The 27,392-nt window shown below is 52.4% G+C and overlaps 1 protein-coding gene and 1 pseudogene across 1 annotated transcript in view; one reads left to right on the top strand and one right to left on the bottom strand.

The window, feature by feature from the left end:
* The window catches only part of CACNA2D4 (calcium voltage-gated channel auxiliary subunit alpha2delta 4), a 119,868-nt gene extending 105,057 nt beyond the window's left edge, over nucleotides 1-14,811 (top strand). The window contains exons 31-35 of the mRNA XM_088521660.1: nucleotides 4,220-4,290; nucleotides 5,135-5,210; nucleotides 6,997-7,049; nucleotides 8,057-8,112; nucleotides 14,690-14,811. Coding sequence (XP_088377786.1) covers nucleotides 4,220-4,290; nucleotides 5,135-5,210; nucleotides 6,997-7,049; nucleotides 8,057-8,112; nucleotides 14,690-14,811 — 378 coding nt within the window. The remainder of the gene's footprint in view (nucleotides 1-4,219; nucleotides 4,291-5,134; nucleotides 5,211-6,996; nucleotides 7,050-8,056; nucleotides 8,113-14,689) is intronic.
* LOC148595272 (uncharacterized) lies at nucleotides 10,046-11,050 on the bottom strand (annotated as a pseudogene).
* Nucleotides 14,812-27,392: the final 12,581 nt, after the last annotated feature.

Here is a 27,392-nt window from a genome sequence, read left to right as displayed (position 1 = left end):
TACCATATTCATTAATCTGCTTGCAACAGGGAAAGGTGACATAGTGAATTCTCCACATGCTACACAATAATTTCAGAGATGCCAAACGAGAATTGACAAAACGGGTGAAGCAAAGTGAATCAGCAAGGCAGTAGTACCCAGAGGTGGTACTGACTGGTATTAAATAATGCATATTTCAAGGAATAACCAACCTATTTTCCACAAAAAAAGAAGTGACCTATCTGACACAATGGATATTTAAGTAGAAGTGCCTATTCAATGTCTTGTAGAGCCAAGAAAAGCAAAGTTTGAAAAATAAAGGAAGAAAATGTACCAGCGTTGTAATGGCTGCCTGCTCTGGGAGCCAGGTCCTCCTGTGTGTTAAGCATGGATTTACCTTTTCCTGCTCTGAGCACCATGGCACTTTCAAAGGCACTTTACTGAGTGCTGTTGCACGTGCCCACAAAGGCAGCTACGTGCTTTGGGCACCACATCTAACTGCCCTTTCTCGGCACCACCGTCCTGTCACTGTATTTTTTTCTGCATCTTATGGATTTTTGCCCTTTTTTTTTTTAACTGGTTTCTGAAAGATCTGCCTACCAAGAACCTGGCATTCCACTGGATTTGGGTAAACTATAAACATTATCCACATGCCTCCGAGATCAGGCATTTTGGCAGGCACTAATACTGGCAGCTTCGCCAGCTGTGCCCTCCGCTGACCTTGGGAAGCTCGCCACTCTTTCCTTCCCACATGGCTTCCTTATCTTGCTCCAGCTGTTGCTCCCACTCCCCAGCAGCACCGCGGGTGTCCATGCTGTTAGCCCCTATGTGGAATTCGGACTGCAGCTGCCCACCCAGGAAAGGACACAGGCGGCGGCAGCAGCCGCCGGGATTGGTATTTCTCACCGTGACACACGGCTGTGCGGGAGTCCCTGCCTCACAGCAGGCCCCGGCACCAGCAGGAGCGGCTCACGTGGCCTCCTCGCAGGCCACCCGCCCGGCTGCGCCGCACAGGCCGCGGCAGCTCCGGCGAGGGGAGTTTGTCCAAAAAAAGCAGCGAAGGAACCTGCCTCACGTTGGGAAAAGACATGGCGCCGCTTTCTGGGGTGCCACTCCAGATGGAAACAGAGGAGAGGTGCCGAGGTGCGTGTGTCCTTAGGGCACGCATAGGAGCAGCCAGAGAGCTCCAGGGGCTGTGAGAGCCTCGACTCTGCTTCTCTGGTTGCTCCCTTTGGGCTATGGCGCTTCGCCGTGCACTCGGCCTGCTCCCAGCCCTGCAGCCCCTCCTGGTGCTGGAAGCAAGCAGGGCTGCGCACACAAACCCTCTGAACGCAGCCTCGTTCGGGCTCTGCTCCCCGCTGCCTTCGGCCTGGGGGATTGGCTCTAATCACCACGGCCCGGAGGTGGCAAGGAGCTTATCCACAGCCAGGCACTGCTGCAGAAGAAAGAGGGACTCGGGGTTTTAATGACTGATGAGATGGAAGCTCCCTGCAGGATTACTTGGAAAAGAAGGGGTAATCTCTTAATTCGGACTAATCCTCCATCCAAACTGATCGTGGAGGGAGCGAAGAGTTAATAGCTAGAGAATGAAAGAGGAGTGGGTGGGAGAAAAGACCAGGCAATCTGGGGCAGAAGAGGAAGGGAAAGTATCTGGTAGGCCCAGGCTCTGCTGCCGCAGGGGCTGTGCCAGGGGAGCACTTTCCAGCGCTGTCAAAACCCAAGGCGAGCTCATCCCGCACACAGCGGCGCCGAGCTGCGTCCCCGCCAGGCGCGGGCCGTGCAGACAGCCCTCCGCCTGCTCTCAGCGCCGCATCCCCAGAGCTGCCCTGTGCTGCAACAGGGTTTCTCTGCCCGTGTTGCCGTGTTGCCCGTGACCGCCCCTGAGTTTGTAGCCGGCATTCACTGCCGGTCGGAACAAGTGCCCAAGGCACTGCTGCAGAGCTCTGGTCTTGGCATTTCTCCACGTGCGGCATGCGGATGTCCCCTCACTCAACACGAGCATTTATTTGGGACTCCTGCCTTCTCCCTGAGGCATCTTGCAGGATAATTCTGCAAGTAGTGCCCAGGTGGGACTCCCAGGACAAGGGGCAGGATATAGCAGACCAAGACCAAGACCCCACCAGCCCACTCCCCACCACTGGATCTGACAAGATGGCCAGCAATGGTAATTCCTGATCACGGACAGTATCGCAGCAGACATAAAACAAACTGTCTTCTGTGTGGATCGCTTAGTGCTCGGCCAAGGCGTGGATGGATACATGTGCATGAGCAGTGATGCACCCTGCCAGCTGCAGGTGGGCTCCAGGACGCGGCTCCTTGCTGTGACATCCCGCGTGTCATGCCAGGATGTCGAAGGTGACTGTAGATCTCTGAAACCACGGGGGCCTGCGGAAACCTGCTCCGAGCTGAGAGGGAGGAGGAACACAGCAGAGGGATGTTTGCAGCGGCAGCGGACAGGCGCTGGAGGCAGGAGACTGTAATGAGAGCTGCTCTGCAAAATGTTGCCTCGATAAAGAACTGTTTTGGCTTGTGCTTTATGCTTTACTGCTGCACAGAGCACCTAAACCAGCGTTTAGCTTTGGATGTCTGAATCTGTGTTAAATGTCAGGTTGCCTATGCTTTTCTGTACCTATTCCCCAGGCCTTACTCTCACTTACACAAACATCCCCTCGTACCAGTAAGAATCAGGCCCTCCCAGCAGGAATTCAGTCAGACATCAGTGTCTCTGGATAGTGCAGGTCCCCTCTGCAGTCCCACAGTGATGCTCTGCCCTTGTCACACCAGCTGGAGATTGGGCTGTGCTAAATCCCATTGCTCCAGCTCTGGCAGTGGCTGCAGACTGGTATTAAATGCAGGCAGCTGGCCTCCTAACCACCATAATCAGCTTGAAAGAGCTGGAGAGGTGGAAAAAATTAGCGCTTGCTCAGACGCATTCAGCTATGCTTGAGATGATAGATTATTAAAAATCCAAAAGCTGAAAGGGAGGTTGATGTCATGTATCGATTTACGCAATGAAACACCTTCTAAAGCCTGTTGGGAGGAGGCTCATAGCCATGTAACGCTACTGTTATATGATTACCATATGATCTTAGGTAAAGCTGCCTAAAGCTTTTTTTAGTGGAAATGGCCCACTCAGATAAATGAAGTCATCTGTCAACTGCTAAAGAACTGGTAGCCTATCAGTGGAAAAGTAAAATGTCCCCTCATAGACTACATAAATGGTTCTATATGGTTCCATATCATATAGGTGCTATTTACTGTGTCAAGACCCTTCAGCCAGGATGCAGAAGACAAATCTGTATCTATATTTTTATAATTTACAAGTATTTTACTTGCTTGCAAACAAAGCAATGTACTTGGCAGATCGGGAGAATTTTTGAAAAAGATTTGTTACACTTTAGCAATCAGGAAAGCTAGAATTGTCATTCAGTGAAGGAAGTCTTTACTGTGGTAGTGTCCAGAGTTGGGACTGTGATCCTACTTAGGTTTATCAGGTCTAAGATATGAATGCAACTACAGAGTTACAAGCCCCACTTCTAGTCCAGAAATGCAAACAGAATTTGGGCATTGTTGCTCCCCACAAATGCAGCCTCTGCTCGGGTAAAGCCTGGGCAGTAGCTTTGACTGTACTAGTACAAACTGGCTGGTGCTAACTAGAAAGATGAATCAGTTCACGATATGTTGTTTGGGTTTTAAACTACTGCATCCTTGGAACTTGCACCACAGTGAGTTCCAAAATTGCTTGTGCTCCCTAAATAAATCTGCACTGTGCTCTTAGGCACGGTGAGTTAGTTAGGCTGGGGTGGCTGGGCCACAGAGGTTTACAAGGGCGCTACAGCCCCACGCTAGCAGAGCAGGCTCAAGTTGAAGAGACTTAAGATTTCAGATCCAGAGAACATGGGCTCACAAAAACTCACAAGAGAACCCAGGTTCCAGGTGAATTAATGTGCCTGGTTCTCTGCAGCTTTAGAGCCTGCCTTTTTCTGTCAGGCTCTGCAGGGACTTATGTGGGCAAAACCATTCTGAAGCAAAGAAGGAATGGTGCAGAATGCCCAACCAGCAGCACGAGAAAGTCCTGCCTCAAGCTTCCTAGCCAAATAAGGGACAAACTCCTTAAAATGCTTGCTGTGTGCAGTAGGTAGCAGGGTCTTCAGCGGCTAGACAGATCGTATCAGCTGAAGCAGTAGAGCACTTGGAAATTTTACTATTCACAGTTTATTCCTCTTTTTTGTGCTTGCAGACTGGAAAATTTTTTGGTGCAGTGGATGGATCAGTAATGACCCAGCTGCTAAATATGGGCATGTTCAAGCGGTAAGTAGGTGGTGGATCTCTGCTCTGTCCCCTGCTTTCAGCTGGTGTGTGGAGCAAGGTGTATCAGGCCCTGGAAGCAGCACTGCTGGGGAGGGGGAGGATGTCTGGGCTGCTGCATGTGGCTCCTATTTTACTACATTGCCTGCCTGCCCTCCTCCCCTGGCTCTCTCAACTCTCATCACTGTGCCTCCTGTTCCTCCCCATCTCTGCCCTTCAGCCTGCTGCAAAGAACTGTCGGGTGCAGTAATTCCCAAGCTTTGTGTTGCCAGAGAGCAGCTACTTCGCTGTCATTTCTAAGGCAAAGGAAACACTTCCTTGCATTTTGTGTGAAATCAGTTCCCTGTGCCACTTGGAAAGCCTTTCCACGGGTGGTTGGCTGAGAGGCCCCTCCAGACGTAGCACTGCAGCTAGCTGAGAACCTTTATGTCTCTTAAAAATACCACTGTTATTTTCATTCCACACCCCCAGTTATTTTTCAAGAGAACTGAGAATTTCAGTGGATTGAAAACAAGACCTAGGGAGGCTTGCAGCAGATGATACAATTATAATTTTCCTGTTCCAGAGTCCGTATTGCTCAGCAGCTGAAGTTAGGCACACATTTGCTTCTGCACTGACCCAGTTACATGAAGCTGGGGCTTGTATATTTCCCTTTTCAAAATTCAGAAGTGGTCAAAGAGCAGAAAGGGCTATAAGCAGGCCACCACTTGAGTTCTTCTGTGCAGATTTTTTTTTTAAAGAAGAATGTGGTCTACATAGGAAGAAAGTAGTGCACGCTGACGTGAGTGTCTCAGAGGCACTTGCATTGCTTACTTTTGACTGCTTGCTTGTTTTGTTTTGATTGTAGGGTGACTATGTATGATTATCAAGCAATGTGTAAAATGCCCTACCACCACCACAGCGGAGCCCGGCCTCTGCTCAGCGTATGTATCTCTCTGCATGTAGCCTTGGGGTGGGCAGTGGAGGCTTTCTGCTAGGGCGTCTCCAGCACCTCAATGAAGCACATTCCCCAAAAGAGCTTTATAGCTGTTGGCGATGCTCAACCTCAACTAAGGCAGATGTCTGAGGCAGCGACAGCCACTAACAATGGTCCCAATTCAGCGCTTTATTGGTATATAGAATCTTACTGAAAATTCAAAGGACCAGGGAGAGGGCAGAAACTGGACTATGTCAGGTTGCTGAAAGCCTGAAACCAAATTGCAGCGGAAGGGAACAGAATTGCTTTTACAGGACATTGTCCCTGATGCTCTGATCACTGACAATGCAACTCTCCTTTCAGAATAAAACAAAGTCATCAGCCTTTCATGGAAGATCAAGCAGACTTGAGTAAATGGGAAGAAGGTTAAAGCTGGGAGAAGATGTGATAGCCCAGGGAAAGGCTGAGTGACAGAGTCAACAGCTTCACCAGTACTCAGATGCAATCACTTCTTAGTCTGAAGCAGCCTAATGTTCTCATCCTCTTCTACCTTCCTAACCTGGCCTTGCCAGACAGAACTAAGTAATTAATCCAAAACTAATCCAGATCAAACTAGATAAAGCAACCTTCTACAGGAATGTGTTTATTATTATATGTTCATTTTTTTAACACCTGTAATGTAGTGTGCTGGAAGTAGCTCTTAATGGCCTAACTCATATTTTCCTACTAAAAAGTGTTTTCAACAAAATACATATATTTTTTAAGTAGTTGCTATACTAGCAACTAATATCCTGGTGTAGATAGATAATATATTTTGATAGTAGTAAAAATATTTGCTTGATCATAGCCTATAGAATTTTAGTATTGAAAGAAATGTCAAAAAAAGTGAACTGCTAAAATCAAGCAAGATGGGAGTAGAATAACAGCTTGAAAACTCAGCTCTCATCTCTCCCTTTCCCTTCCTGGCAAAACCCTCAGAAAGTAAGGCATCAAAACAGTGCATTTTTCATTTCCTGTTCATAGGAAAAATCAACCCAATTCCCAACCATCTATACTTTTGACCATTTTCTGGCTTATTTTGTTTGAAGATAAGGGAATTAGCAGTAATTGAAGATTACCTTGTGTTCTGTATTTGTTTGGGGGCTGAAGAAAAGGGGCGATTAGGAGAGAGAAGTGAGAATTAGACATCATCACCCTGAGGGAAAGGTGGCTCTGTTGCCTCTGGCACAATGATGAATTTTCAATTTGTAGCTGAAAAGAAAGAAAATGAAAGTAGAAATGCCATTTTGAGGGAAAGCCGGATAAAAGCACAGTCAAACATAATCAATAGCAGATAACAGTAGCTCCTGGACAATAGTGCAGCTCGTCCCAGAAATACCGTTTGCCATCAGAATATGAAAGCATCCAAAACTGGTGGTGTCCCATTTAGCTGTATTTCTCTCCTGCTCTGAGCTCTCAAGGTCATCCATACTGGAGAGAAATCATCCAGCAATTATATCTTCAAAGTCCCTCATACATTCGTGATAAACTCCCTGCCCCTGCCTGGGAGGGGGTGAGAGGATATTATTAGTAGCAAGGCAGCTCTGCTGCCTTTTGATGCATTTTGAGCATTTTCCAGTGACACCCAGACTTTGAATTTCCAGCCTGTCTTCAAGAGTTTGGAGCAGTGGAGGGAACTGGTCTGATACGTGGGGTCCTGCACAACAATTTGAAATTCTCTGACCAGGTCCTTATGGTGTTTCTCTCTCTTTTTCTTTCTCTCTCTCTTTTTTTTTTTTTCTTTTGTTCTCCAGCCAATCTATGCCTTTCTAGCTGCAGTGAAATGGCTGATAAGTGATTTCCTCATGTGAGTACAAAAAGAGAGGGGCTTTTGGGAGGCTCAGACCAACAGGGGCGAGTGCTTAAGAAACTACAAGTTTTGTGGGCTCTAAGGCCCCAGAGTAGGACGTTGCTGTCAGCCTTCCTGTGACATTCAGCTCAGTGCTCGTGGAGCCTGTGCCTCGCTCCTGGGAGACAGAAAACTATTATTATTCCCAATTTGCAAACGGAGATGCAGAGGCCCAGAGTGGGTCTGGGATTTACCTGAGGTCACTCAGTACAAAGTGGCAGAGTCAGAAATAGGACTTGGGTCTCCCGAGGCCTGGTGCAGCTCCTTGACGCTCAGTCCTCTTTCCTGTCTCACTTGCCCGTGCCAAGCGAAGACACGTGTGCACTTCACAGGAGGTGAAGATGGAAAGAGGGAAGCCAGGAAGCTCAGATCTGAGGAACAGGCAAGGGAGAAAAGAGCAGGATGAGGGGAGCCCTTGAGCTGCATAGTGGCTTCAGGCTCACCTCAAACCGCAGGGGTTGGGAGCGAGAGCTCAGGCTCAAATTAGGATCAAAGTGCCGCTGCTCAGCTTGTTGGCCCAGGCTGAAATACTGACCCCAATTCTCCCAACCTGAGATGTGGAAAAGATCCTAGGGCTTGAGTTTATTGCTACAGAATTATTCAGTGTGGTGCTGTGTAGCCAGAGTGGCAGCTTCCTGCCATGCCTGCTCCTCAGGGAGCGCTCACAGTGACCCAGTCCCTCGCAGCCCCAGGGCCACTGCAGTCATTCCTTCAGTGGCAAGGCCCACATAGAGTGTGTGCTTCTGGAAAACGTCCATTCAGTTACTGCACAGTCCATGTGCTTACCTATACTGTATCAAATACTGAGGAGAAAAAAAAAAAAAAAAAAAAGAACATTTCAGACTTCTCCTGACAAAAAATTCATAGCGAACATTTTGGAACTGATACTCACAGGGCCATCTCACTGACACCTGCATCCCTCTAGACTACTGAAAAAGTGTCCTCTGTTCTTGCTCTTTTGACAGCTTCCTTTTGGAGTTTAACATGAGTAGCTTCTGGCAGACAGACAACTTGGCAGATGGTGAGTATACAGGAATGCAACTATCCCATGGCACGCGAGCGCTACAGCCGCCAGCAGCAGAAGCAGCCGCATGGGAGAACCAGCGTCATGCCAAAACACGGCCCGCTCCCACCTTGTGGCTCCCGCCGGGGCGTCTGGAAGCCCCTGCTTCTCCCTGCCCTTCTGCTCCCGTCTCAGCCTAGCAAAGCACCAGAGCTGTCAGGGTGAAGATCTGCAACATGCAGCTCGGAGGATGCTGCTTTCCTCTCCCAAATTGCAGGTTGGGGGTCTTCTTTCCAAGCGCCCCACCATGGTGGGTCTATGGGACAGGACAGAGTAGGGCTGGAACCAGCAGGCTCTGCAGAGCTTAGCAGAGGTCGCTGGAAACTAGCCAGAGCACCTGCAGAATTCAAACAGAAATAACGTCTTTGCATCCTTTTTTGAACCCCTCTGGGAGTTTCTCTACTGAGTTGCACTGGCTGGTTCAAATAACATGGCAAGGATCTCTCCTACTGAACTCTCTCTGGAGGATAAAAGGCCGTGGCATGTGCTATTGCAAAGCAACTCAGTACAGCAGGAGAGGCTGGGAGATAGGAGTGCTGGGTTGAAATCCAGTGACCTGCCCAGGAGTTACAAGGCTGCCTGCTAAAAAGGTCCCGAGAGCCTCTGTGGTCTCGTCTCTGCTCCCACATGCAGGGAATGTAAATGGCTGTGAGGCAACCCTAAGGAAAAGGCAAGGCACAGCAGTGGAGATACTGCTGTTACATGCAGATTAGTTGTTCGGCACTAAAGGTGCTTTTGCTGGAGGTAGTGATATGTGCCCTGCTAATTGTAGGGCTGAGCCGTCATTTCCCCTCACTTTTCCTGGTGTATTAGCAAAGCAGTTATTTTCAGAAAGCAAAATTTCCTCCTAGCTGGAGAGCCAGCCCAGTGTCTAGGTAACATTTAACTCCCCCTTGGCTCTTTCAAAGGGGATCCCCAGAGGTGGTGTTGGAAATTGCAGGTATCCCCTGTGCAGCACTGCATGTCAGAGTAAGAGAATGGCTCCATGCAGAAATCAGTAAGGAAGAGTCAAATGAGCAAGCATAGTATTGAGCTGTTGGTGCTGGAGCGGCTGTTCTTACTGGAGGACAGAGCTAGAGGCCTGGTGTTTCTGAAAGAGCTGTTACTGGTGGTAAATGTTTTAACTTTTGAGATGTGAGCAAGAAGGGAAGGGGTTCTGACTGCTGCACTGCTCATCACTATTTCCTTTTCTGCTTTCTTCATCTCTCTCTTGCATCACCTCCATGACCTCTGTGTATGAATTCATCTCCTCGTTGTGCTGTCATCATGTGAATCTGTCATGTGGCTCCATCTTCATCATGTATGCGTGTTATGTGATCTGTCCAGCCAAGGCTGTTTTCCATCACTGTAAGTAGAACTGTCTAGCAACAAAAAGATTAGGATGTAGCTAGAAAACCCAGGCTAGGAAAGCCATTTTTTTCACTTCTCTCGGGCAGTATGAAACTTGCAGAAGGGTTTCACTGCAGCGTGGTAGTGCCTGGCTCTATTTCCTTGCAGTACAGTGAGAAGAAGCAAGCAGTGCTGCTGCTTATTTAGCTGCCCGAGCTGGTACCTGGAACAGTAAAGCCTGGGAAGCCGATAAAATAAGGGACACACCAGTCTCTTCAGAGAGTGCCGGCCCAGACAAAACCACCACTCATTGCTGCTGCATAGATGTGCCCTTAACACCTGTAATGTGATGTGTCCTTTATTTCGGTTCCCAGCTGCCCCACTCATTTCAGGCATCTTGCTAAAAACAAAGAGTATTTTAAAGGGAAGTTCTTAGCAGAAACTGTGCCTTCTTGCAGTATAGACTATATGGGTCTTTTAAACTTCAGATATTAGGAAGCAACTTAAGACTTCTTTTCCACACGCTGTGGCACGACTCCTTCTGATGAATAGCAGCCCAGCTCTAGGGTAATGCAGTATAATTTTCAATCAGTTTTACTGATAAGCATATCCTCCAGCTCATAAATCCACCCCTAGAGGCAAGTTCGGAATCCCTCCAGACACAGTCCAGACTGGCTGTGTTTGTATCTCACTGCCTCCATGTCCAGCTTGTATTCACTGATTTGCTCTCTGCCCAGCAAGATGTATGCGTGAGAGAAACAGAGACCATTGGAATGTGTCTTCATGGATGAAGAGGAGCATGAGAAAGGGAGCATGGCTGTGGGTGAAAAAAATGATTGTCCATATGTGGGAGGGGGTAGCAGGGTGGAAGAATACTGTTGGGGCTGGAAGGAATGGATTGCACATGTTGTTAAGAATAGGCTGTAGATTTTTGCTAGAGATGTTAGCAGTTTCTTGACTGCCTGCCAAGACTGGTGTATGCAAAAAGTAAGGAGAGAAGGAGACATTTTGTGAGAGAGAAATTGAGGATGTATTTATTCAGGGATACATGCAGAAGAATTAATGGTTGAGGATCTAATGCTCACCCTTAGCTGAATGTGCAACTCTGGCTCCGCAGCTCTGATCATATTCCTGCTTCCCAAGTTCCCTTGCTCTCTGGGAAGGCAAGACTTGCAGTTGGAATATGGGCATAACTGATTCACAGTGCACTTATCATGCAAATCTGCTTTTCAGTGATGGAGAGAAGACATGTTTGCTACCACAGATTTCTCACTGCTCTCTGCATCTCATTCCTGTCTGTGTTTGTAAGAGCTTCTGCTTTTATGGAAATCATCACAGATCTGAAAGCCTTTAATTAAGCCAAAGATATTTTCAGCCAAGGGCTGCAGCTTAGAAAGGACTATTTCTAGAATTCTGTAGGTCAAAAAAAATCTGTTTTTGATTGCATTATAAAGTCCACAAAGGATATACAAGATAATTGATTAAGTTCTGTGCTTTGTATTGCACAGAAATCAGTACTTGGAAGTTTGCATTTGTAACTAAGTGGCAGGTTTTGTCTCTTTTCCATCAGTGCAGATCTATTGACTTGGCTGTAATTATTCATGATTTATGCTAATGGCAAAGAGTTCACAATCTGGGCTCTATAGTTCATAACAGGGAGCAGCGGCTTCCTTTGCTGTGCGGAAGGACTGGTTGCCAACTGCCTGCCAAAGTCTTTGTGGAAGTGCAGATGGCAGCAATGACAGCCTGGAATTAACTCACTCTTTGCTATAAAGTTTGCAATTTGTTATCAGCTCCCTTGGCTGTTTACTAATCCCTGACCAGCAGACTCTTGGAGCTGCTGATAACGTTTTGATGTCCAACATGTGCACGCAGAGACTCAGCCCAAGCGTAACACTGACGATGTTCATGCTACTGGGCTCAGCTGAACTTCTGAACGCTTCTGCAGCTGCACTGCTTCCAGACAAAATAAGAGGCAGGAGGCTTAAGCATAATCTCTGTCTTAGGTCGGTCTTGTCTCTGTGCAGAAGTCAGGAGATTTTGAAGTGGCTTGTTTTCATTTAGCCTTTGCCAAGAAACTGATTTAAGATGCTGTATGCGGGGGACTTTTGCGGGTTTAACACAGTTTAAAAATACAGCTTAGTGCACATGATGAGGTTAACCCAGTGCAAATTGAACTGCAGGCATTTATAAAAGACTGCAAACAGAAGTGCAACTTCCTATAGTGACTTAGCCCGTGCTACCAGTGTTAGAAGTGTTCCTGAAGGAGCTAGAGTTGGTGCACACATTTACCTTCAAATACACAGCCTGCTCCTGTGACTGCCAGGAGCAGCACAGCAGTCCTGATTCAATACTGCCTGAATTTGGGAGGCCTTAATCGCCTTCCATTCCCCCACTCTTTACTCCACTGATTTTTATATAGCTCTTACTCCAGTAGATTTGATGATTTTACACCAAGAAGCTGAAGCCAATGGAGAAGCCAATTCTGTGTTAGGGAGGAAGAGAAAACTGAGCAGTTGGCATGAGGCTCTGTTGTGTCTTTGTAACTCCTGGCATGAGCAGTTTGCTAAATTCTGGCAGACACTTGCACCATACCTTTATCAGAACAACTTTATTGCCATCACAGCTGCTGTTTTGCACAGGGAATGGCAGAGTCTGACTCCAAAGGCTCTGCTGCTATGAAAGTCTTGGTGAGCACAGTGCTGTGAACCAAATGTAACATGACGGGACACTGAGAGGTCATTGGCTTAGGGCAAATGTGTGGTCCTGCAACAGGTGTGTTCCTCCAAAGGCTCTGTGCTGTGGGCACAGACTGGGAGATCCGGCCTTGTGTTTTGGAGTTAGTTATTTTCCTAGCCACTAGTACAGCAAAATATGGCTGAAGGAAAAGGTTCCCACTCTGTTTTCCATCCTCCTTCTACTATCAGGGAACTTTAGTGGCAAATGGTTAGTTCTTCACACTTAGTCTGAGTAGGAAAGCATTAGAGCATAAATGGAAATATCCTTCATGTTTTACCAGAAATGTCTAATCCTACTTTGAAATTTGACTCAGTAATAGCATATTTTACCACTCATCCCATATAGCCTTAGGAATATTCATCTCTACAACACAACCTAGTAAGAGCAGTTCTCTTTTAGTAAAAATGGGAGAGGCCTTTTTGTGCTTCTGCAGCGTGGGTTTTTTTAGGTGCCTGTTTGCACAGATGGTCACAGACACAGCCGGAGAGCTCCTGGCTGGCCACAGAGTCGCTCTCAGACCCCGAACATTTTCATCCATTAATTTAAAATGAATTAAGTGTGACTACATAGCAAAGCAGCATGCTCATATCAAGGCCTGTATGCTTTGGGAATTGTGAAAGATGAACCCAAACACGATACTAAAAGGTGGTTCCCAGAGCCTGGAAGGATTTAAGTAGGAGGCTGACTCGTGTATGACATATTTAGAAAGAGTTTGAAGAAAAACACAAGGCACAACTGCCAGAGACTCTGTGCTGCAGGGAAGGGTTTAAATACACATCGCATCACCTGCTGAAGGCATTAGAGGCATCAGAGGGGAGATCTGGCTGCAGATCTTGGCTGTTAATGGATGTCGGATGTCACTGGATCTCCACGGGCAGAGAGAAGAATCATCCTTCTTGTCCCTCCCTCACGTAACCCCTATTGCTTAAGCAGCAAGCTCCTGCAGAGTGCCTGCCCGACTGTGTCCTTCAGCAGAGCCACAGGAGAGGACGTCAGAGGTCTCAGTGAGGACCTTTGGGTTTTACAGCAACACAGGTTATTCATAGGTATCACTGATGGTTTCTTGGTGCCTTCTTGCCGTACCACATTTTTTTACTGATTAAAACCTCTGTTGCTGCATTTTTCTATAAATTATCAGAGCTGGGGCTGCTGCAGAGAAAAAGCTGGTGCGCTCCAGACCGCACAGAGTCTTTACCCCTGCCCATCACGTGCAGCAGCGCTTGCAGCCACCGTGTAGGTGAAGGGCTGTGTGGGAGCCCCTTGTGTGCAGACCCCAGCGCTGATTTAGAAACCATTTCTCCTACTCTGCGCAGTTCGAGCCTCAGCCACTTCTCCCCTAGCAACAAAGCCTCACACTTCGATCGGAGACATTCCCTGGTGGGTGACAGAGGCGGGAGGCGGCTTCACTACCGCCGATGGCAGAAAAATAACTGCCAGGCTGGCCCAGTATGAGCAAGGCTCTGTTTGGGGAAAGGAAGACTCCGCTGAACCCTTGGAAAGGCTGCTGGGGCTCCGTGGGGAGGCTCTGTAGGCTCTGGGCTCCCCCTCATCCCAAAATCGGTTTGGGAGCCCCGCAGGGTGTGACTGGTGAGTGACGGCCCAGCTGCACTGCCGCCGTCATGGATGGGCCCCTCCAGGAGCTGGTTCCTCACCTGGGTTGGGGCTCTGCCGCTCCACGAGCGCTGTCTGGCCCTGGCCCGCAGTTCCACGGCAGGGCTCTTGGCTGGTGGTGCCTTCATTTTAACCTGATGCATATTTAACGCATCAAATTCCCTGCTATCAGACTTCCAATGCAGTGTTGCAGGATTCAGAAAGGATCAGAAGTTGATGGGGGACCTGGAAACGTGGGAGGTTGCAATAAATCACAGATTTAGGAAGGCTACCAAGCCTCGTGTGTCGGAGGGGTTACCCTTATCCCATAGTGGATCCCGCCTCACCTGGGGACGCGGGGGACGCCCTCAGCACAGTCTGCAAGCGCAGACACCGAGGCCTCGCTTCCCCACAGCGCTGAAGCCAGGTCAGAACCGCTGCTCCACACAGGGCCGGGGGAGAGGGGGAGCCCTCTCCCTTGAACGCAGGGGTGCAGGTGTCCCCTGCCTGCGGCCCTGGCCGCGCACCCTGCTCTGTGGCGCCTTTCCTCAGGGCAAGGCCCAGCCCTGCCGCAGGGAGGCCAGGGCGGATTTCGGGAACATTTCTAACATAGACCGGGTTTCCCGCACCACCTAGTGGGAGCAGGGATCTCTGCAGGGCTGAGTTTGGCCAGCATCTCACCGCACACACCTCCCTCTCCTCTGTCTCTGGGGGGCACCCACCCCTGGCCACCCTCAGAGGACCCAGGGCAGCATGGGGCTCTGCTCCCACCCACATGGCCATCCCACCCCCTCAGATGGCCACCTCCCTACAGACGTCTCCCTTGTGAGCCTCTAACCCTGCTTTGCTATCATCTTGTCTCCTTTCCGCCACGCAGCCCACAAGCATAAGAAGCACGACACCCTGCAGCCCTGCGACACTGAGTACCCCGTCTTCGTGTACGAGCCAGCCATCAAGGAGACAAACGGGCTGATCGAGTGTGGAGACTGCCAAAAGTAAGAGCCACGGCCTCCCTCTCACTCAGGCCTTCCCCTCCCTCCTGCCCAGCTCACGAGACACACAGAGCCGCAGGCACCAAGTCAGCCAACAGGGCTCAAAACGCGCACTGGCCAGCACAGAGGTGGGACCATCAAGTTAAAACTCCTGGATAAAAGAAAAAAAGATAAAACAGCTGTCAACAAGCAGAGATGGCTGTACAATGAGAGGGCTTTTTTTTTTTAATTACTTCATTCCACAAATTTGAAAAAGAAATATTTTTGTTGTTTTTCATGTTTTTGGCAGAGGTTTTCTCTTTAGCAAATTTTCTATTTTGCATTGCTTTCACCTTTCCTTTTTCTTTTGTATTTTTCCTCTTTTCTGTTTTTATAGAAAAAAAAGAGGGAGGGAAAAGAGAAGTTTTAAATCCAAAAAAAAAGGTACACTTTTTTATTTTCCATCTTCATTTTAAGAGAATGAAGAGTCAAAAATAACAGAAAAGTCATTGTGAAGTGAGGCCATTTCAGCAGTTATGAAGTGCCTAGTGCCATTAGTAATCACGTGTGGGAAGGTGAAGAAAGGATGAATTTCCACAGCCAGCTTTTCCCAATACAAAAATGTGCAGAGGAGTCAAAATGGATCTAACTGGAATCCCTCTAAAAAAGAAAGAAAGAAAAAAAGCCTAGCCAGTCTGACTTCAGTCTTGGATCGACTACAGGAAAGAATTAAAGGTTAGGAAAACAGCTTGTGCTAGTCAGCATGACTTTATGAAAAACAGGCCTTGCCAAACTTTGTTTTAGAGGAGTTTGCAGATTTGGTTAATAAATAAATAAGGCATTGGGTAGATGAAATAAGCTTTGGGCAGATCCTAAGGAGTTAAGTGCCCCACGCAGACCTGTTTGTGCAGTGCACATTAAGCTGTCCCTGCACGAGTCACCTGCGCAAACCGGCCCCAGGGCGACCTGGCCTTGCTGCCGCCCAGGGCTGCTGCCCCGTCCCAGCTGGGGCTGGTGGAGGTTGCAGGGCCCTCACCCACCCTCAACAGCAAAGCCCGCAGATGGGAATGCCCACCTCAGAACTTCTGTGCTCCTGTGGTTACAGCAGCCTCCCGAACGGTGAGAAGGGGGAGCTTGGATTATGCCAGTACCATGAGGCTGAAAACCTCATCTCCTACTTCCTGCCCCACTTGATTCACTGACAGGCTCTGCTCCTTTGTAGCTGAAGTGTGGGGCTGGATTGCAGGTTCTGGGTACTGAGTGCATCTCTTTTGCTCCCTTCATGCAGATACTCAGAGAAGAGTTCAGACACAGGTTCTGTGCAGCATTTGCCCGAGACCTGCCCGGGCATACAGGCTCTCTGGATCACGTTAGCAGCCCGAGGCTGTCTCCGGTGGCACAGGGGCCTTCATGCTTCATTCTGGGCATTAGCTTCCACTGCAGAGGGTGACAATTTGGCTCTCAGTCCTGCATATGGGGCACCTCCATCCTGATCACAGAGTTTGTGCATGGGTTAAAGCCTGCTTGTCAAAGCTCCAGAAATAATCATCAGTCAGGAATACTCATGAAGGGGTCACACGCTGCGTGTGTGACATTTCAGCATCACTGCCAAGGCTCTAAAACTGAATATATTAAAAAAAAAAAGACATTAGAGACTGGATTGCAAGTAGTGAATAACCAGGGAAACAGGGCTGTCCTACAGAGCAGCCAGGAGGGTTGGCCTCATAAACCTGTATTTCTATGGCCTGTTGTAGAACCCCTCTTCCTTGGCTGTGAGCGGGTTAGCAGGGACACAAGCAAGGTGCGGCGTCGCCGTCCTGCTGGCGCCAGCACCAGGCCCCTGCGGGTGCCACCGCTGGCCTTCTGCAGGTGCACACGTGCAGATGTGCAAACCCACATTCCCAGGCACGTGCAGCCTCACGCTCTCACGTGGACGGAGCAGCGCACGCACTTGCTGGACCTGGCCCTGCTGCGCCCACGCAAGCCCTCCAAGCCCTGCACAGCCTGGAGGCAGCGCGTCCCCATCCTTCAACCCCTCATCACGTGCACGTGCGTGGGCAAACAGCTGCACCTAGTTAGTCCTCATCCGCACGTGCTGCTAGTCATCACTGCACACATTGGGGTTCTGCCTGTTCTACAGGGAGGCGAAGGGACAAACTTGTGACTGCAAATTGAGGTGTCACTTTTTTTTTTTTCACCATGTCAAACAAAGCAGCCTATCTTTCAAACATAATGAATGACGTTACCAGGATCTTCCATTTCTCACACAAATATAGCATGAAACTGAGCAAAAATCTGCCCTTTGCAGGACCATATAACTCCTACACCATGCACTGTACAGGTGCATGTGTAACTATTTGTTAAATGGGCAGACCACCACCTGAAAGGAGGACTTCTCAGGTGTGATCTTCTTTGCTGACTCCAGCTGGTGCATGCTGTCCCCTTGTGCATGTGAATGTGTTTTAGGAGGAGTGGGCTTATGGGGCCTTCTTGGAGTTGGTTGGATTTTGGTTCTGATTCTAGCTTTTGTGTCTAACATACATTTGTGAATCTGAGCCAGTTAGGATTTTCCTGCAGACAAAAAGATGTCTTAATACCATCTTCCCTGGCACACATTCCCTGCTATGTCTCCTGCTTTCTGCTGGCATCCCTTTCTGATTGTTCCCTCTTTGTTTTTTTCCTGCATTCCTTCGCTCTGGTAAGCAGGGCTAGGTGATGCCAGGGCTGCTGCTCTGTCTCTGCAGTGGGAGTGATGTGATCTCCCTCTCGTGCTTCTTTCTCCACAGGATGTTTGTGGCACAGCAGATTGCCAGCAGTAACCTGCTGCTCCTCGTCACAGACGCCACCTGTGACTGCAGCATCTTCCCACCTGTCCTGATGAGTGCAAAGGAAGTCAAATATATCCTTCTACGTGCAGCAGGCCTGCGAGGCCCCTTCTGTGCCCGGGTTCGCTGGGCTGCAAACCTGCTGCTGCAGAGATCGCTGTGAGGGAGGGAAAGGAGGTGGAGGGCAGGGCCCAGCTTGTGGGGCAGCCAGGGGCGCCGTGGGGAGCCAGGCAGGTCTGAGGTGTGATGGAGTGGGGAAAACAGCCCTGCCCTTTAAAGTGGGAGATGGTGGCATGTTATTATGAGGGCTTGCCACAGCCGCTGCAGCCCTTCCTGCCCGCCTCCCCGGTGTCCCCGAGGCCGAGCGGTGACACCTGGGCTGTTTGCAGCAGCCCCTTGGTGCGTGCCCCGCTCACGTGCCGCCGCTCTCGTCCTTAACAGCCCCGCACACAACGCGTCCGTGAAGTGCGAGCGGATGCGCTCGCAGAAGCTGCGGAGGCGCCCGGACAGCTGCCACGCGTTCCACCCCGAGGTACCCACGGCCCTGGCGCTGCCGCTGGCGCCCATGGGTGCCCCGCTGCGCACACGGGCACCGCGTGTGTCCTCTGCTGGCCTGAGGAACCGCCGCGTGGCTTCCCAGAGGGCTCCTAGCAAGGAAACGTTCGTGCTAGTGACATCTGTGAAGGGCTCCGGTTCAGATGGTAGCGGGTCGCTGGGTTTCTTTGGGATTGCTTTGTGGGGAATTGCTCGCTTGAAGAGCATCTGCTGCTGCAAGCACTCCTGGCAGCCAGCGGCCGTGGCAGCAGCAGCTCCGGCACCACTGAGGTGAGCATGGCCTGGGCACCTTTGCGCGGCACAAGGTGCTCACCCCGCTGCCTGTCCTCCCTGCCCCTGGCAGCGGGGAGCCCGGCTGCCTGTCCTCCAAGGCCAGGGGCGAGCACAGCGACCTGCTTGTGGGCAAAGGACTCCCCAAGGAGCTGCAGGAGGTGTGGGCAGGAGTCCACATGCCCCCTGGCAGCGTCGCTGTTGCAGAAGCAGCTCCTGTGGCACCCTGAGGGGGCAGGAGCTGGACTGGGGTGTGGGGCAGGGCACGGCGAGTGCCGGAGAAATGAGTGGCTTTCTGGTGAGCCTTTCCAAAAGTGAGAAGCAGGCTCCCTTCCCCTGAGCAGCGCCACTGTGGCAGTAAGCAAGCTGATGTCCTGTCTCCTTCCCAGGAAAACGCCCAAGACTGTGGCGGCGCTGCAGAGATCTCGGTCTCACCAGCGATGCTCCTGCTGCCCCTGGCGCTGCTCCTGCGGTGACCCTGTCTGCAACGCCTGACTCAGCAGCCATGCGAGGAAGGATGGGGCAAGCGTCGTTTCCAGCAGCCAGCTGGCCACAAGGAGAGGAGGCCACCACGGCACGGGCATATCTGTGACTCCATCCGTGACTCCCTGGGGAGAAGAGGCGCTGCAGACGCGGCGCAGCGTGTCCTGCATCCTTCCCAACAAGCCCACTGTCCAACTTGGTGTCAACGCTGGGAACATCCCCTCAGTGAGAGCCCGCAGCCCAAGGCCTGGCCGTGGCAGCGTGGGGACCGGCAGATGGGCTCTGCCTGCCGCACACCCAAGCTGCTCCCAGCGCAGCTCACGGCAGGGGAGGCAGAGGGCCAGGATGGCTGATGTGCAGCTTTGATCCCCACACACCTCACATTGTGCTGCTGCTCCTGCCAGAACAGGAGAGCCCACACTGATGCCCTGGGGATTTTACTGTGGCCTCTCTCAGAGCCACGCTGGAGTAACTTACCCCATGGAGGCTGCTGGGCCAGCCTTGCCTTAAGGGAGCGGGGCACATAGGAATCCTTGTCCAGCTGTTGCTCCATAAGAGCCGGGATTTTGAGCACCTTGGACTGGGGCTGCCGGGGCAGACCAGGCCCCACACGGGTACTCAGCACGGCGGCAAAGCCTCCTGGTCATGGGGGTGTTCGGCCGTCAGACATCAGGGACAGGACACGGCACCTGACCTGAGTTGCACTAACGTAACATGCACCTGGGTCATAGGAAGTAGCACAGCTTCACTAGCTGGCTGCAGCCACACGAGCTCTGCCAGGACAGATGTGGTGTTCAGCACAGACCTTCCTAACGCTGCTAGAACAGCATCCAGGCCCTCGCCCGTATGTGGGCTTCCGTGTAGGAAGGGTTTATGTGTGACCCACCAAAAGGGTGTCGCTCCTCTGCTGCCTGCTAGTTTCACTGCATAAGCAACTACAAATCAGGCATTTTTTTTTCCCTCAGAACTGCACTACCTGCACTCTGAAGCTGCTGATGGTGGTCGTGGGGCAAGCAGCAGCCCCCACCGAGCCCAGCCCTTGGGCACGGGCTGATTCTCACAGAGCTTTATGAAAATGGGTGGGGAGCACCCATTTTCCCTTTTTTTTTTTTTTTTTGTATGACCTGCTCCCTATTATCTCTTTAAAAACAAATATATGGCATATTTTAAATAGATACTTAACCTGCATCATGTCATGTTTGGTGCTAATCGCTGCCTGAGCCCGTGGGGCTGTGGCATGGGTGGAGGAGGGAAATGGGGCTGCACTGCTAGGCCCTCAGGGATGTGCCAGTGCCTCATGAGGACGCCAAGAGTCATTCCTGGTCACGGATTTAACTGGAGCGGTGGGAGGCTGCACTGCGGGGCCCTCCCTGAGGGCGTTCAGCTGCACCACACTCAGCTCACGGCCCTCTCATTGCCCTAGAGGCGGGCGGTGCCCCAGGCGGGCGGTGGCCCCAGGGCCTGAAGGGCACATGCCCGGCTAATGCTAATGGCTACGGACGGCAGCAGGTCTCATTTGCCCCCTTCTCCGGTCACCCATGGGTACGCAGCAACAGCTCCAAGGCCCCACACTGGAAAACAAGCAAGGCAGGGCCTTGTCCTGGCCTCCTCTTCGAGGTGGGGAGCTCAGGAGACCCCCCTGGTGCCTCAGCGCACAACCATGGGCTCCAGCAGATGTCCTGACACTGCCCTTCACACGGCGCCTGCGGCGCCCCTCACCGCGCGCCTCCCGCCACAGCGGCCTCTCACCCCCAGCTCTGCACAGCCCCGCTCGCGCCGGGGCCGGCTGTAACAGGGCTCCTCCAAGGCGTCACCCTCACATGAGGATTGCCTCCTTCCCCACGGAGATGACCAGGAGCCCACAGATCCACCCCAGCGTGTGCTAGGGCCGGGAGGATGCTTCCCCTCCCTGCCACCGTGTCTCAGCCCTAAGCTGAATGGGGACCTTCGGTGACATTCCAGCTCCATGTGTGGGTTTTTTTTGCCTTACCAGAGGTGATGTTACACGAAGAGGAACAACTGCAGTGCTAGAAGTAAATCCGCCCCTGGAAGTGGAGATGTTTTCCATGCTTCACATCCAGTGACCTTATTAGAGTCAGAAGCAGACAAGAAAGATGAAGCCTATGCTCAGGAAAAAGGGTCTCCTGTCAAGACCGAGGAGCTCCAGGACCTGCTCCCAAACGGAGGAGCAAGTGGCTCAGGGCATCCCCCGCCAGCTGACGCAGCTGGGAGAGCGTCGCGCTCCTGCCCTTCGCACGAGCCCTCCCGGGGCGCGCAGCTCTCAAGGGTGACCTCACCTGTCAGAAAGGATTAGAGTCCCAGCTCCGCTCGCCTTCAGAAAAGATACATAAATACACATTGCCCTGCCACAGCAACGTTTGACTTCAGGTGTGTTAATCCACAAGAAACCAGGACCTGCACACAGACCTGCGCTGAAAGGATAAGTTTAATTATACCCAGTTTAATTACCTCACACAGTTTGTGCATCGGTTTCAAATGAAGGGAGCGGGAGGGTAAGAGAGGAGGCAGGAGGGAAATTGAGTTATTTCTTCAGCCAAAAAGTGAGGGTAGGTCTGCCAGTGAGTCCTGCTTTAGGAATAAAGCACGTCTTGGCAAGGGGCTTGCGCAGCGGCTTTCAGCAGTGCCCCTTGCCGCTGCACACGCTGCCTCCGCCGGGACACCGCAGGCAGCAGCCGCTGCCCTCCCAGCCCAGCGGCTCCTGCAAGGCGGCCGCGGCGCTGGCACCGCTCCGTGCAGGGGACAAGCACCAACGGGGCTGCCCAGGCCCCGGGGCCCCGACACCGCAGCCCACGGGCCCGGGGGAGGCAGGCGCCGCTGTGCCCTCCCGTGGCGCTGCTGAGCCGGGCGGGCGAGCTGCGCGCGGCTGCTCGTGGCCTGCAGAGCCAAAGGCTTGTGGGGGCCAAGCAAACTCCACCTCGGCAGAGGTGTCAGCTCACAGCCCTGCAGCAAGAGGCAAATCCCCGGGAAGAGCAGCTGCTCCAGCTCCCAACTTCTTCAGCTCTGCGTGCTGGGCAGAGCAGAGGAAAATAGGTCAGCAAAGCAGAGAGCTGAGGACAGAGAAGTCAACCAGCAGCTGCGCAGCTGTGAAGAAGCCGTCTCCCATTTCCAGCCAAGCAGCATCGCGCTGCCACCCCAACACAGCACTATACTCGGGGCTCTATCAGCCCTAAAAGTTGCAGCCGATTTCTTCCCAGGAAGGAGATGACAGAGAGTCAGGAAGGGACTGGGTTATTTCAGTTAAAATCCTGAGAACCAGAAGTGCCAGAGACACCACGTTACAGGCTGTATAGATCCTACTACCCCGCACGGGGTGGCAGCCCTGCCAGTGCTCCCGCTGCAGGCAGGACACGCACCCCGCGCGGCGTCACGGGCACCCACCACAGCCTGCCTCGCGCTGCCAGACCGGTGACAGAGCCAGCAAACTCGTGACCTCGACCCTCAGGTATGACCAGACATGGATGATTTCATACTATAAAAAAGTAAGAAAATCAGGCCTGGAGGCACCTAACAGCATCCCCTGTTGGCAATTCAGATGGTGCAGAAACAGCAGCTTTCTGGCAGTTGGTCCCAAGGTGCTTTTCCTTAGCAGGATGCCAGCCTGGGGACAGCGGTGAGCACTGTGAGGAGGCCTCTGGGGGACCAAGGACCAACATCGTGGCCTTGCTGGGTTTTACGCAGACCCGAGCTCCTCGGGGCGTTTTCTGGGATGCTCTTTGCACCGGTGGCAGCAGAGCCCACGGGCGCTCTGCGCAGCCACCTGCCAGCGCACGTGACCCAGCGCGCCGGGGAGCAGCGCGGGGGGCAGCCCAACGCGCCGCGTACGTTTGCACAGGGCTGCGTTGGGAAGCGAGCGGGGACGCAGCACCAGCCCCCGGTGCCCTGCGTGACTCCATGTCCAACCCAGGCCAGGGCCAGACCCTTGCCCAGGGCGGCTGCTGCAGCTCTTCTGCCCTGCATCCCTCTGCGTCGCGGCCTCCTCGCTGGGCCTATCCCCTACCTCAGGGCCAGCTCCCCTCCCGCCACCTCAGGGCACCTGAAAGAAAGCGCTGCCCCTTCTGCCCCTTCATCCCAGTTACTGCCACCGCCACAAACTCCGATTATGGTACCCCAGCAAGCTGGCCAGGAGCAGCTCTTCATGAGGCTGTGATGCCAACTGTAATAGCCCCAGTTGCACGCTGCAAAGTGTGTAAACATTCCTTTATTAAATCTCTCATGGGCTGTTGAGAACCGATTTACACCATTTTGGCTTTATTTCCTGCTGCTTGTGCGCCATGCAGATCCTCAGTCCCCCAGCCTTTCCCCGGAGCAAGGCAGAGGGAGATGAGGGCTGTGCACTGGGTCCCTTCGCTGGATCCATCACTGTGGTCCTTCTTGATAGCGCTATGATAGCAGCAGATGTGCACAGATGTGCCACTCATCATATGGATGAGCACAGGTACTTCTGTGGCCCCTTCTTAAGCTGCTTTCCAGGAAAACGGGATGGAAAACAGGTCCCTGACCCGCTGCTGGCTCCGTGCACACGCAGGAGGCGCGTGGCCGCGGTGCTGAGGGCAGGAAGTCGCGCCCTGCCAGGAGGCCCTGCCTTCCCCCCGCTCTCACGCCGGGACTCGCTTCACACAGGCCCCCGGGATGGGGCCGGGAGCTGCCGCGGACGCCCTCGTGCCGGAGGGGGCGCACCGAAGCTGGGCACGTGGGCACAGCCTGAACTCAGTCTGCGCCTGCTCTTCTGGGCTGCTGCCAGGAATTGCTTCGGACTCCAGCCCCAACACTTCAGAGCAGGCTGCGCTGGCAACATCGTACGAAGCCGGCTGTCGTGTTCCCCCTCTCCCCATACTACCCATCTTTGAAAGACGCATCACAGCAGGAAAATGAGTCATCTGCAATAACAACATTAACAGGCTGCTCTGGCGTCACTCCCGCGGCCAGGGCTAAACAGGGCATAAACGGTTGTTTCAAAAAACCAGCACGAGGGCTGCCAGCAAACGCAGCAAGGCCAGCAAGCCAGAAGTACAGCCGGGAGCCGCTGCTGCTGTCTTGGCACGGGGCACGTGGGACGAGGAGGGCGCTGGGGACAGCACCAGGCTGGCCCTGCTGCTGGGAGGAGCAGCAGGGCAGTGGTGGCCACCGCTGCTCCCGGGAGGGCTGGCACCTCCCTCTCGCTCCCGGGCAATCGCTGCCACCCCGCAGTCCTGGCGGCAACTCTCCCTCTCCTCCAGCTGACCCTGCGGGTTCGGTGGCCAGAGCGCCCGGAGCGGCGCCGCAGGCAGCGCCGGCCCCTTGGAGCACATGAGCGCGGCCGCGCGGGAGCAGGGAGCTCGGCCGTGCCGGCCTCGCCAGCCCATGCGAGCTCAGCTCCAGCCAAAGCTAAGGCGAACTCCAAGGAACACAGCAAGGGCTCAGCACAGAGACAAAAATTACATGTATGTCTATTGGATCTGTTTTGGGTGTAATTTGCCTCTGTTAGGGAAATGCATCATCGTTCTGGGAACACGGCCAGCCCTATGATGCTCTCATCTTGTTTACAACTTTTTCAGACAGCTGTAGAAAAACCCTCTTTGTCCAGTTGTTCTGTAACAGAGACGAAGCTACCAACAATGCTACCAACATGATAGCAAACACCTCAGAGCTCAAAAGTAGTAACATCGCTGTCGCCAAAATACAAACATTACTGGAGGAGGGGACAGCCAGAGAGAAGCCCTGGAGAGGCTGCGATAAAGCAGCTGCGCTGCTCGCTGTGCTCATGCGGCCGCACTGCGCTAGCAGCTGGTTCACACGCTGCCCTCCTTGCGCAAGGAGCCGAGTCCCTGTGGGCAAAGGTGCCAGTGCCGCCAAGGGACGAGCTACCCCGCGGGCCCTTCGTAGCTGTTGGCCTACGCGCCGTGCGGATGATGCTGGGCAGGAGGTCTCCGCGCGGGCGCCTCCTGCATTGCTGTTAGATGATCCTGCTGGAAGATGATCATGTGCAAAACGCTCGGCACTGCCAGGAGGTTGGGGCTGGTGTTCCCTTTTCCTAAAGGGCCACATGTGGCTTCTCCACGGAGCTGATCATTCCAGGGAAAGACACATTAGCTGGCGCTCAGCACCTCTGGAAATCCGCTAGAATTTAAACTTGGGCACTTGCGACAAATACAGAGGGAACAACCAGCAGGAAAGGCTGGTTCAAGCAAAGTGCTTGGCAAAGACTTTGGCAGAGGCAGAACAACTCGGTTTTGCAGGAAGCTGCCATCAGATTCAACCACAACAAGCTCCATTTCCTCCTTCCCATCACAGGCTTCACCTGCCTCCAGCTCCTGCAAGAAGTTGGGCAGTGGCCTCAGACATCACCATTATTGCAGCTGTCCAGTCCATGATCAGGACGAGCTCACCCTTGGTAATGAACTGAACAAGGGTTTCCGGGGGGAGAGAAAATAGCCACAAGTACATGCAGAAGAGTTAGGAGAAACGCGTTGTAGTTGCCCGGGCAACCTCTAAGCATCATTCTTATTTCTGAAAATCAAACCAATGGGGCAGCGTTTTTTTGTACTTCATGCATGAGAGCAAAATTCTCTCTACTGCTGTCACAGGCCGTCTGCTCCAGCTGGAGGGCTCCCAAGTCCCTGCAGACGGGGCATCCGGAGGCAGGTGGCTGATAGGCTGTGCAGGTGCAGGCGGCCACGCTCAGCGAGCACTAACGCAACAGCAGGATTAGCCCTACCTGGCCGCAGGGGCTCCCAGCCGCTTGCTGACAGCTGAGGACTGCAGACAGGAGCACAGGGCTCGCGCCGGGCACCTCACTGCCCGCCCAGCCCCGCACAGCTCCCTCCCGCCCCAGCTCCGCACACAGGAACGAGGAATCCCGCGTGGGCAGCGGGGCACGTCCTGTGCTGGGAGCACTCCTGCCTTTGCACCAGTCACTTGAGTCGAGGCTGCCCAGAGTGATTCCCAAACTCAGGGATCTAAAAGGCGATGCCAGCCACGTCTCCAGGGCCTGTCCTCTGTCCTGACCAGCTCTCACTCTTCTGGGCCTCGATCCCCCCCACTCCCTTTCCTCCTCATGGCCTCTCTCTCCCAGCCTTCATCCCTGCCTTTCAAAGACCCATCACGATGTCAGAGCCCGTTCGTGCTCCTTCTGCCACGTTCCACCCTCATCTGCTCCTCGGCCTGATCTGCTCCTTTCCCTGGCCTGCTTGCCCCCCGCTCCGGCATTCACAGGGTTCCTTTCCCAGGCCGGGTTGGGCACCAGGATTGCCACAGCAGACAGACACAAGGCACGTACTGCCCTGTGCCCCGTTTGCACCCAACCTGCAGCAGTACAGGGGGCTGTTCCAGAACCGGAAATCTGAGCCACTAAAAACGTCACTGTCGATACCGTTCCAAATTGTAGCTAGCCTATGGCCCGGGTGTCAATGAGAGATTCTCCAACAAAAACTTACCCCTGAGGACTTCTCTTCAGTTTCAGGTCCTCATTCTAAAGCATAAAGCACTAAGCTTTCCAAAATGCAGCAAGAAACTTAAAAGTAATTTTAATTCCCCTTAGTCCTTAAGTTACTTAAAAATACAATAGGTACCAAAACCAAGCAGACATAGGAAAGGGTAAACATCATCTCAAGCATTTCCCGTGGTTCATGGCAACTGCGTGGTGGGTGAACTCTTAGGATGCTGCACTAGGCACCAAGTAGAAGTCCAGGCTTTGGGATAACAAAGTTCTCTCAGGATCATTAGTGTAACTAGAGGCAGCAGTGTCCGTGGTCACCTCTGTCTCCTGCCGTGTTTATATGCTGAGCAGCTCCAGAAGTCTTACTGGCAAGACCACGCGAGTACTCACTCGACTTGTAGACACCCACAAGGCACCACGAGCAGCACGAACCTTTCAGGCACGCATCTCCCAGCCACGAGCTTCTGCCATAGGACGCAGAGAGCAAGTGTTAGTTCAGTGCGACCCAGCCAAGCCTCTGAGCAGCAGTTTGGTTTCCAGGCCAGGAGGAGGCCTCTACCTCTGCAAGCAGCGGGGAAGGAGGAAAGCGAGAGCGACTCTTTCAAAGGCCACACGCAGCACAGAAAGACCCAAGCTAGACAACGATCCATTTGGTTCTTTTATTAGCAGAAATTAAGAATACAGCAATTAATAAGATCCCATCTTATGTGGAACCATCACCAGAGTCCCCAACCATCAAAACCCCAGAATGTGCTTCATTGCTTCCAACAGTAAGCAATTTTTAAAAAGAAATATACTGAACAAGGCCACTATTTAATGGGGAAGGAAAGAAGCTGTAGGTCCTAACTATTCTATGGCAATAACCTGCACACAGAGCAAGCAAGCCTCTGACTGCTGAGAGTAAGGCATTCAGGTGCCAACCTGGGAAGAGTTCTCAGCAAGAGCTACAGAAAAGTGCACAGCTAGGTTGTTTTTCTTGGAACACACAAACTTCTCAAACGGAGAGACTGACTGGGCTAAGAACAGCAGGTGGAGTACTGT

The sequence above is a fragment of the Tinamus guttatus genome, unplaced genomic scaffold, assembly GCF_059628265.1.
Source record: "Tinamus guttatus ecotype Peru unplaced genomic scaffold, ASM5962826v1 Tinamus_guttatus_pri_ptg000125l, whole genome shotgun sequence".
NCBI classification, from domain to species: domain Eukaryota; kingdom Metazoa; phylum Chordata; class Aves; order Tinamiformes; family Tinamidae; genus Tinamus; species Tinamus guttatus.
This window is presented reverse-complemented; position numbering and strand designations above follow the sequence as displayed.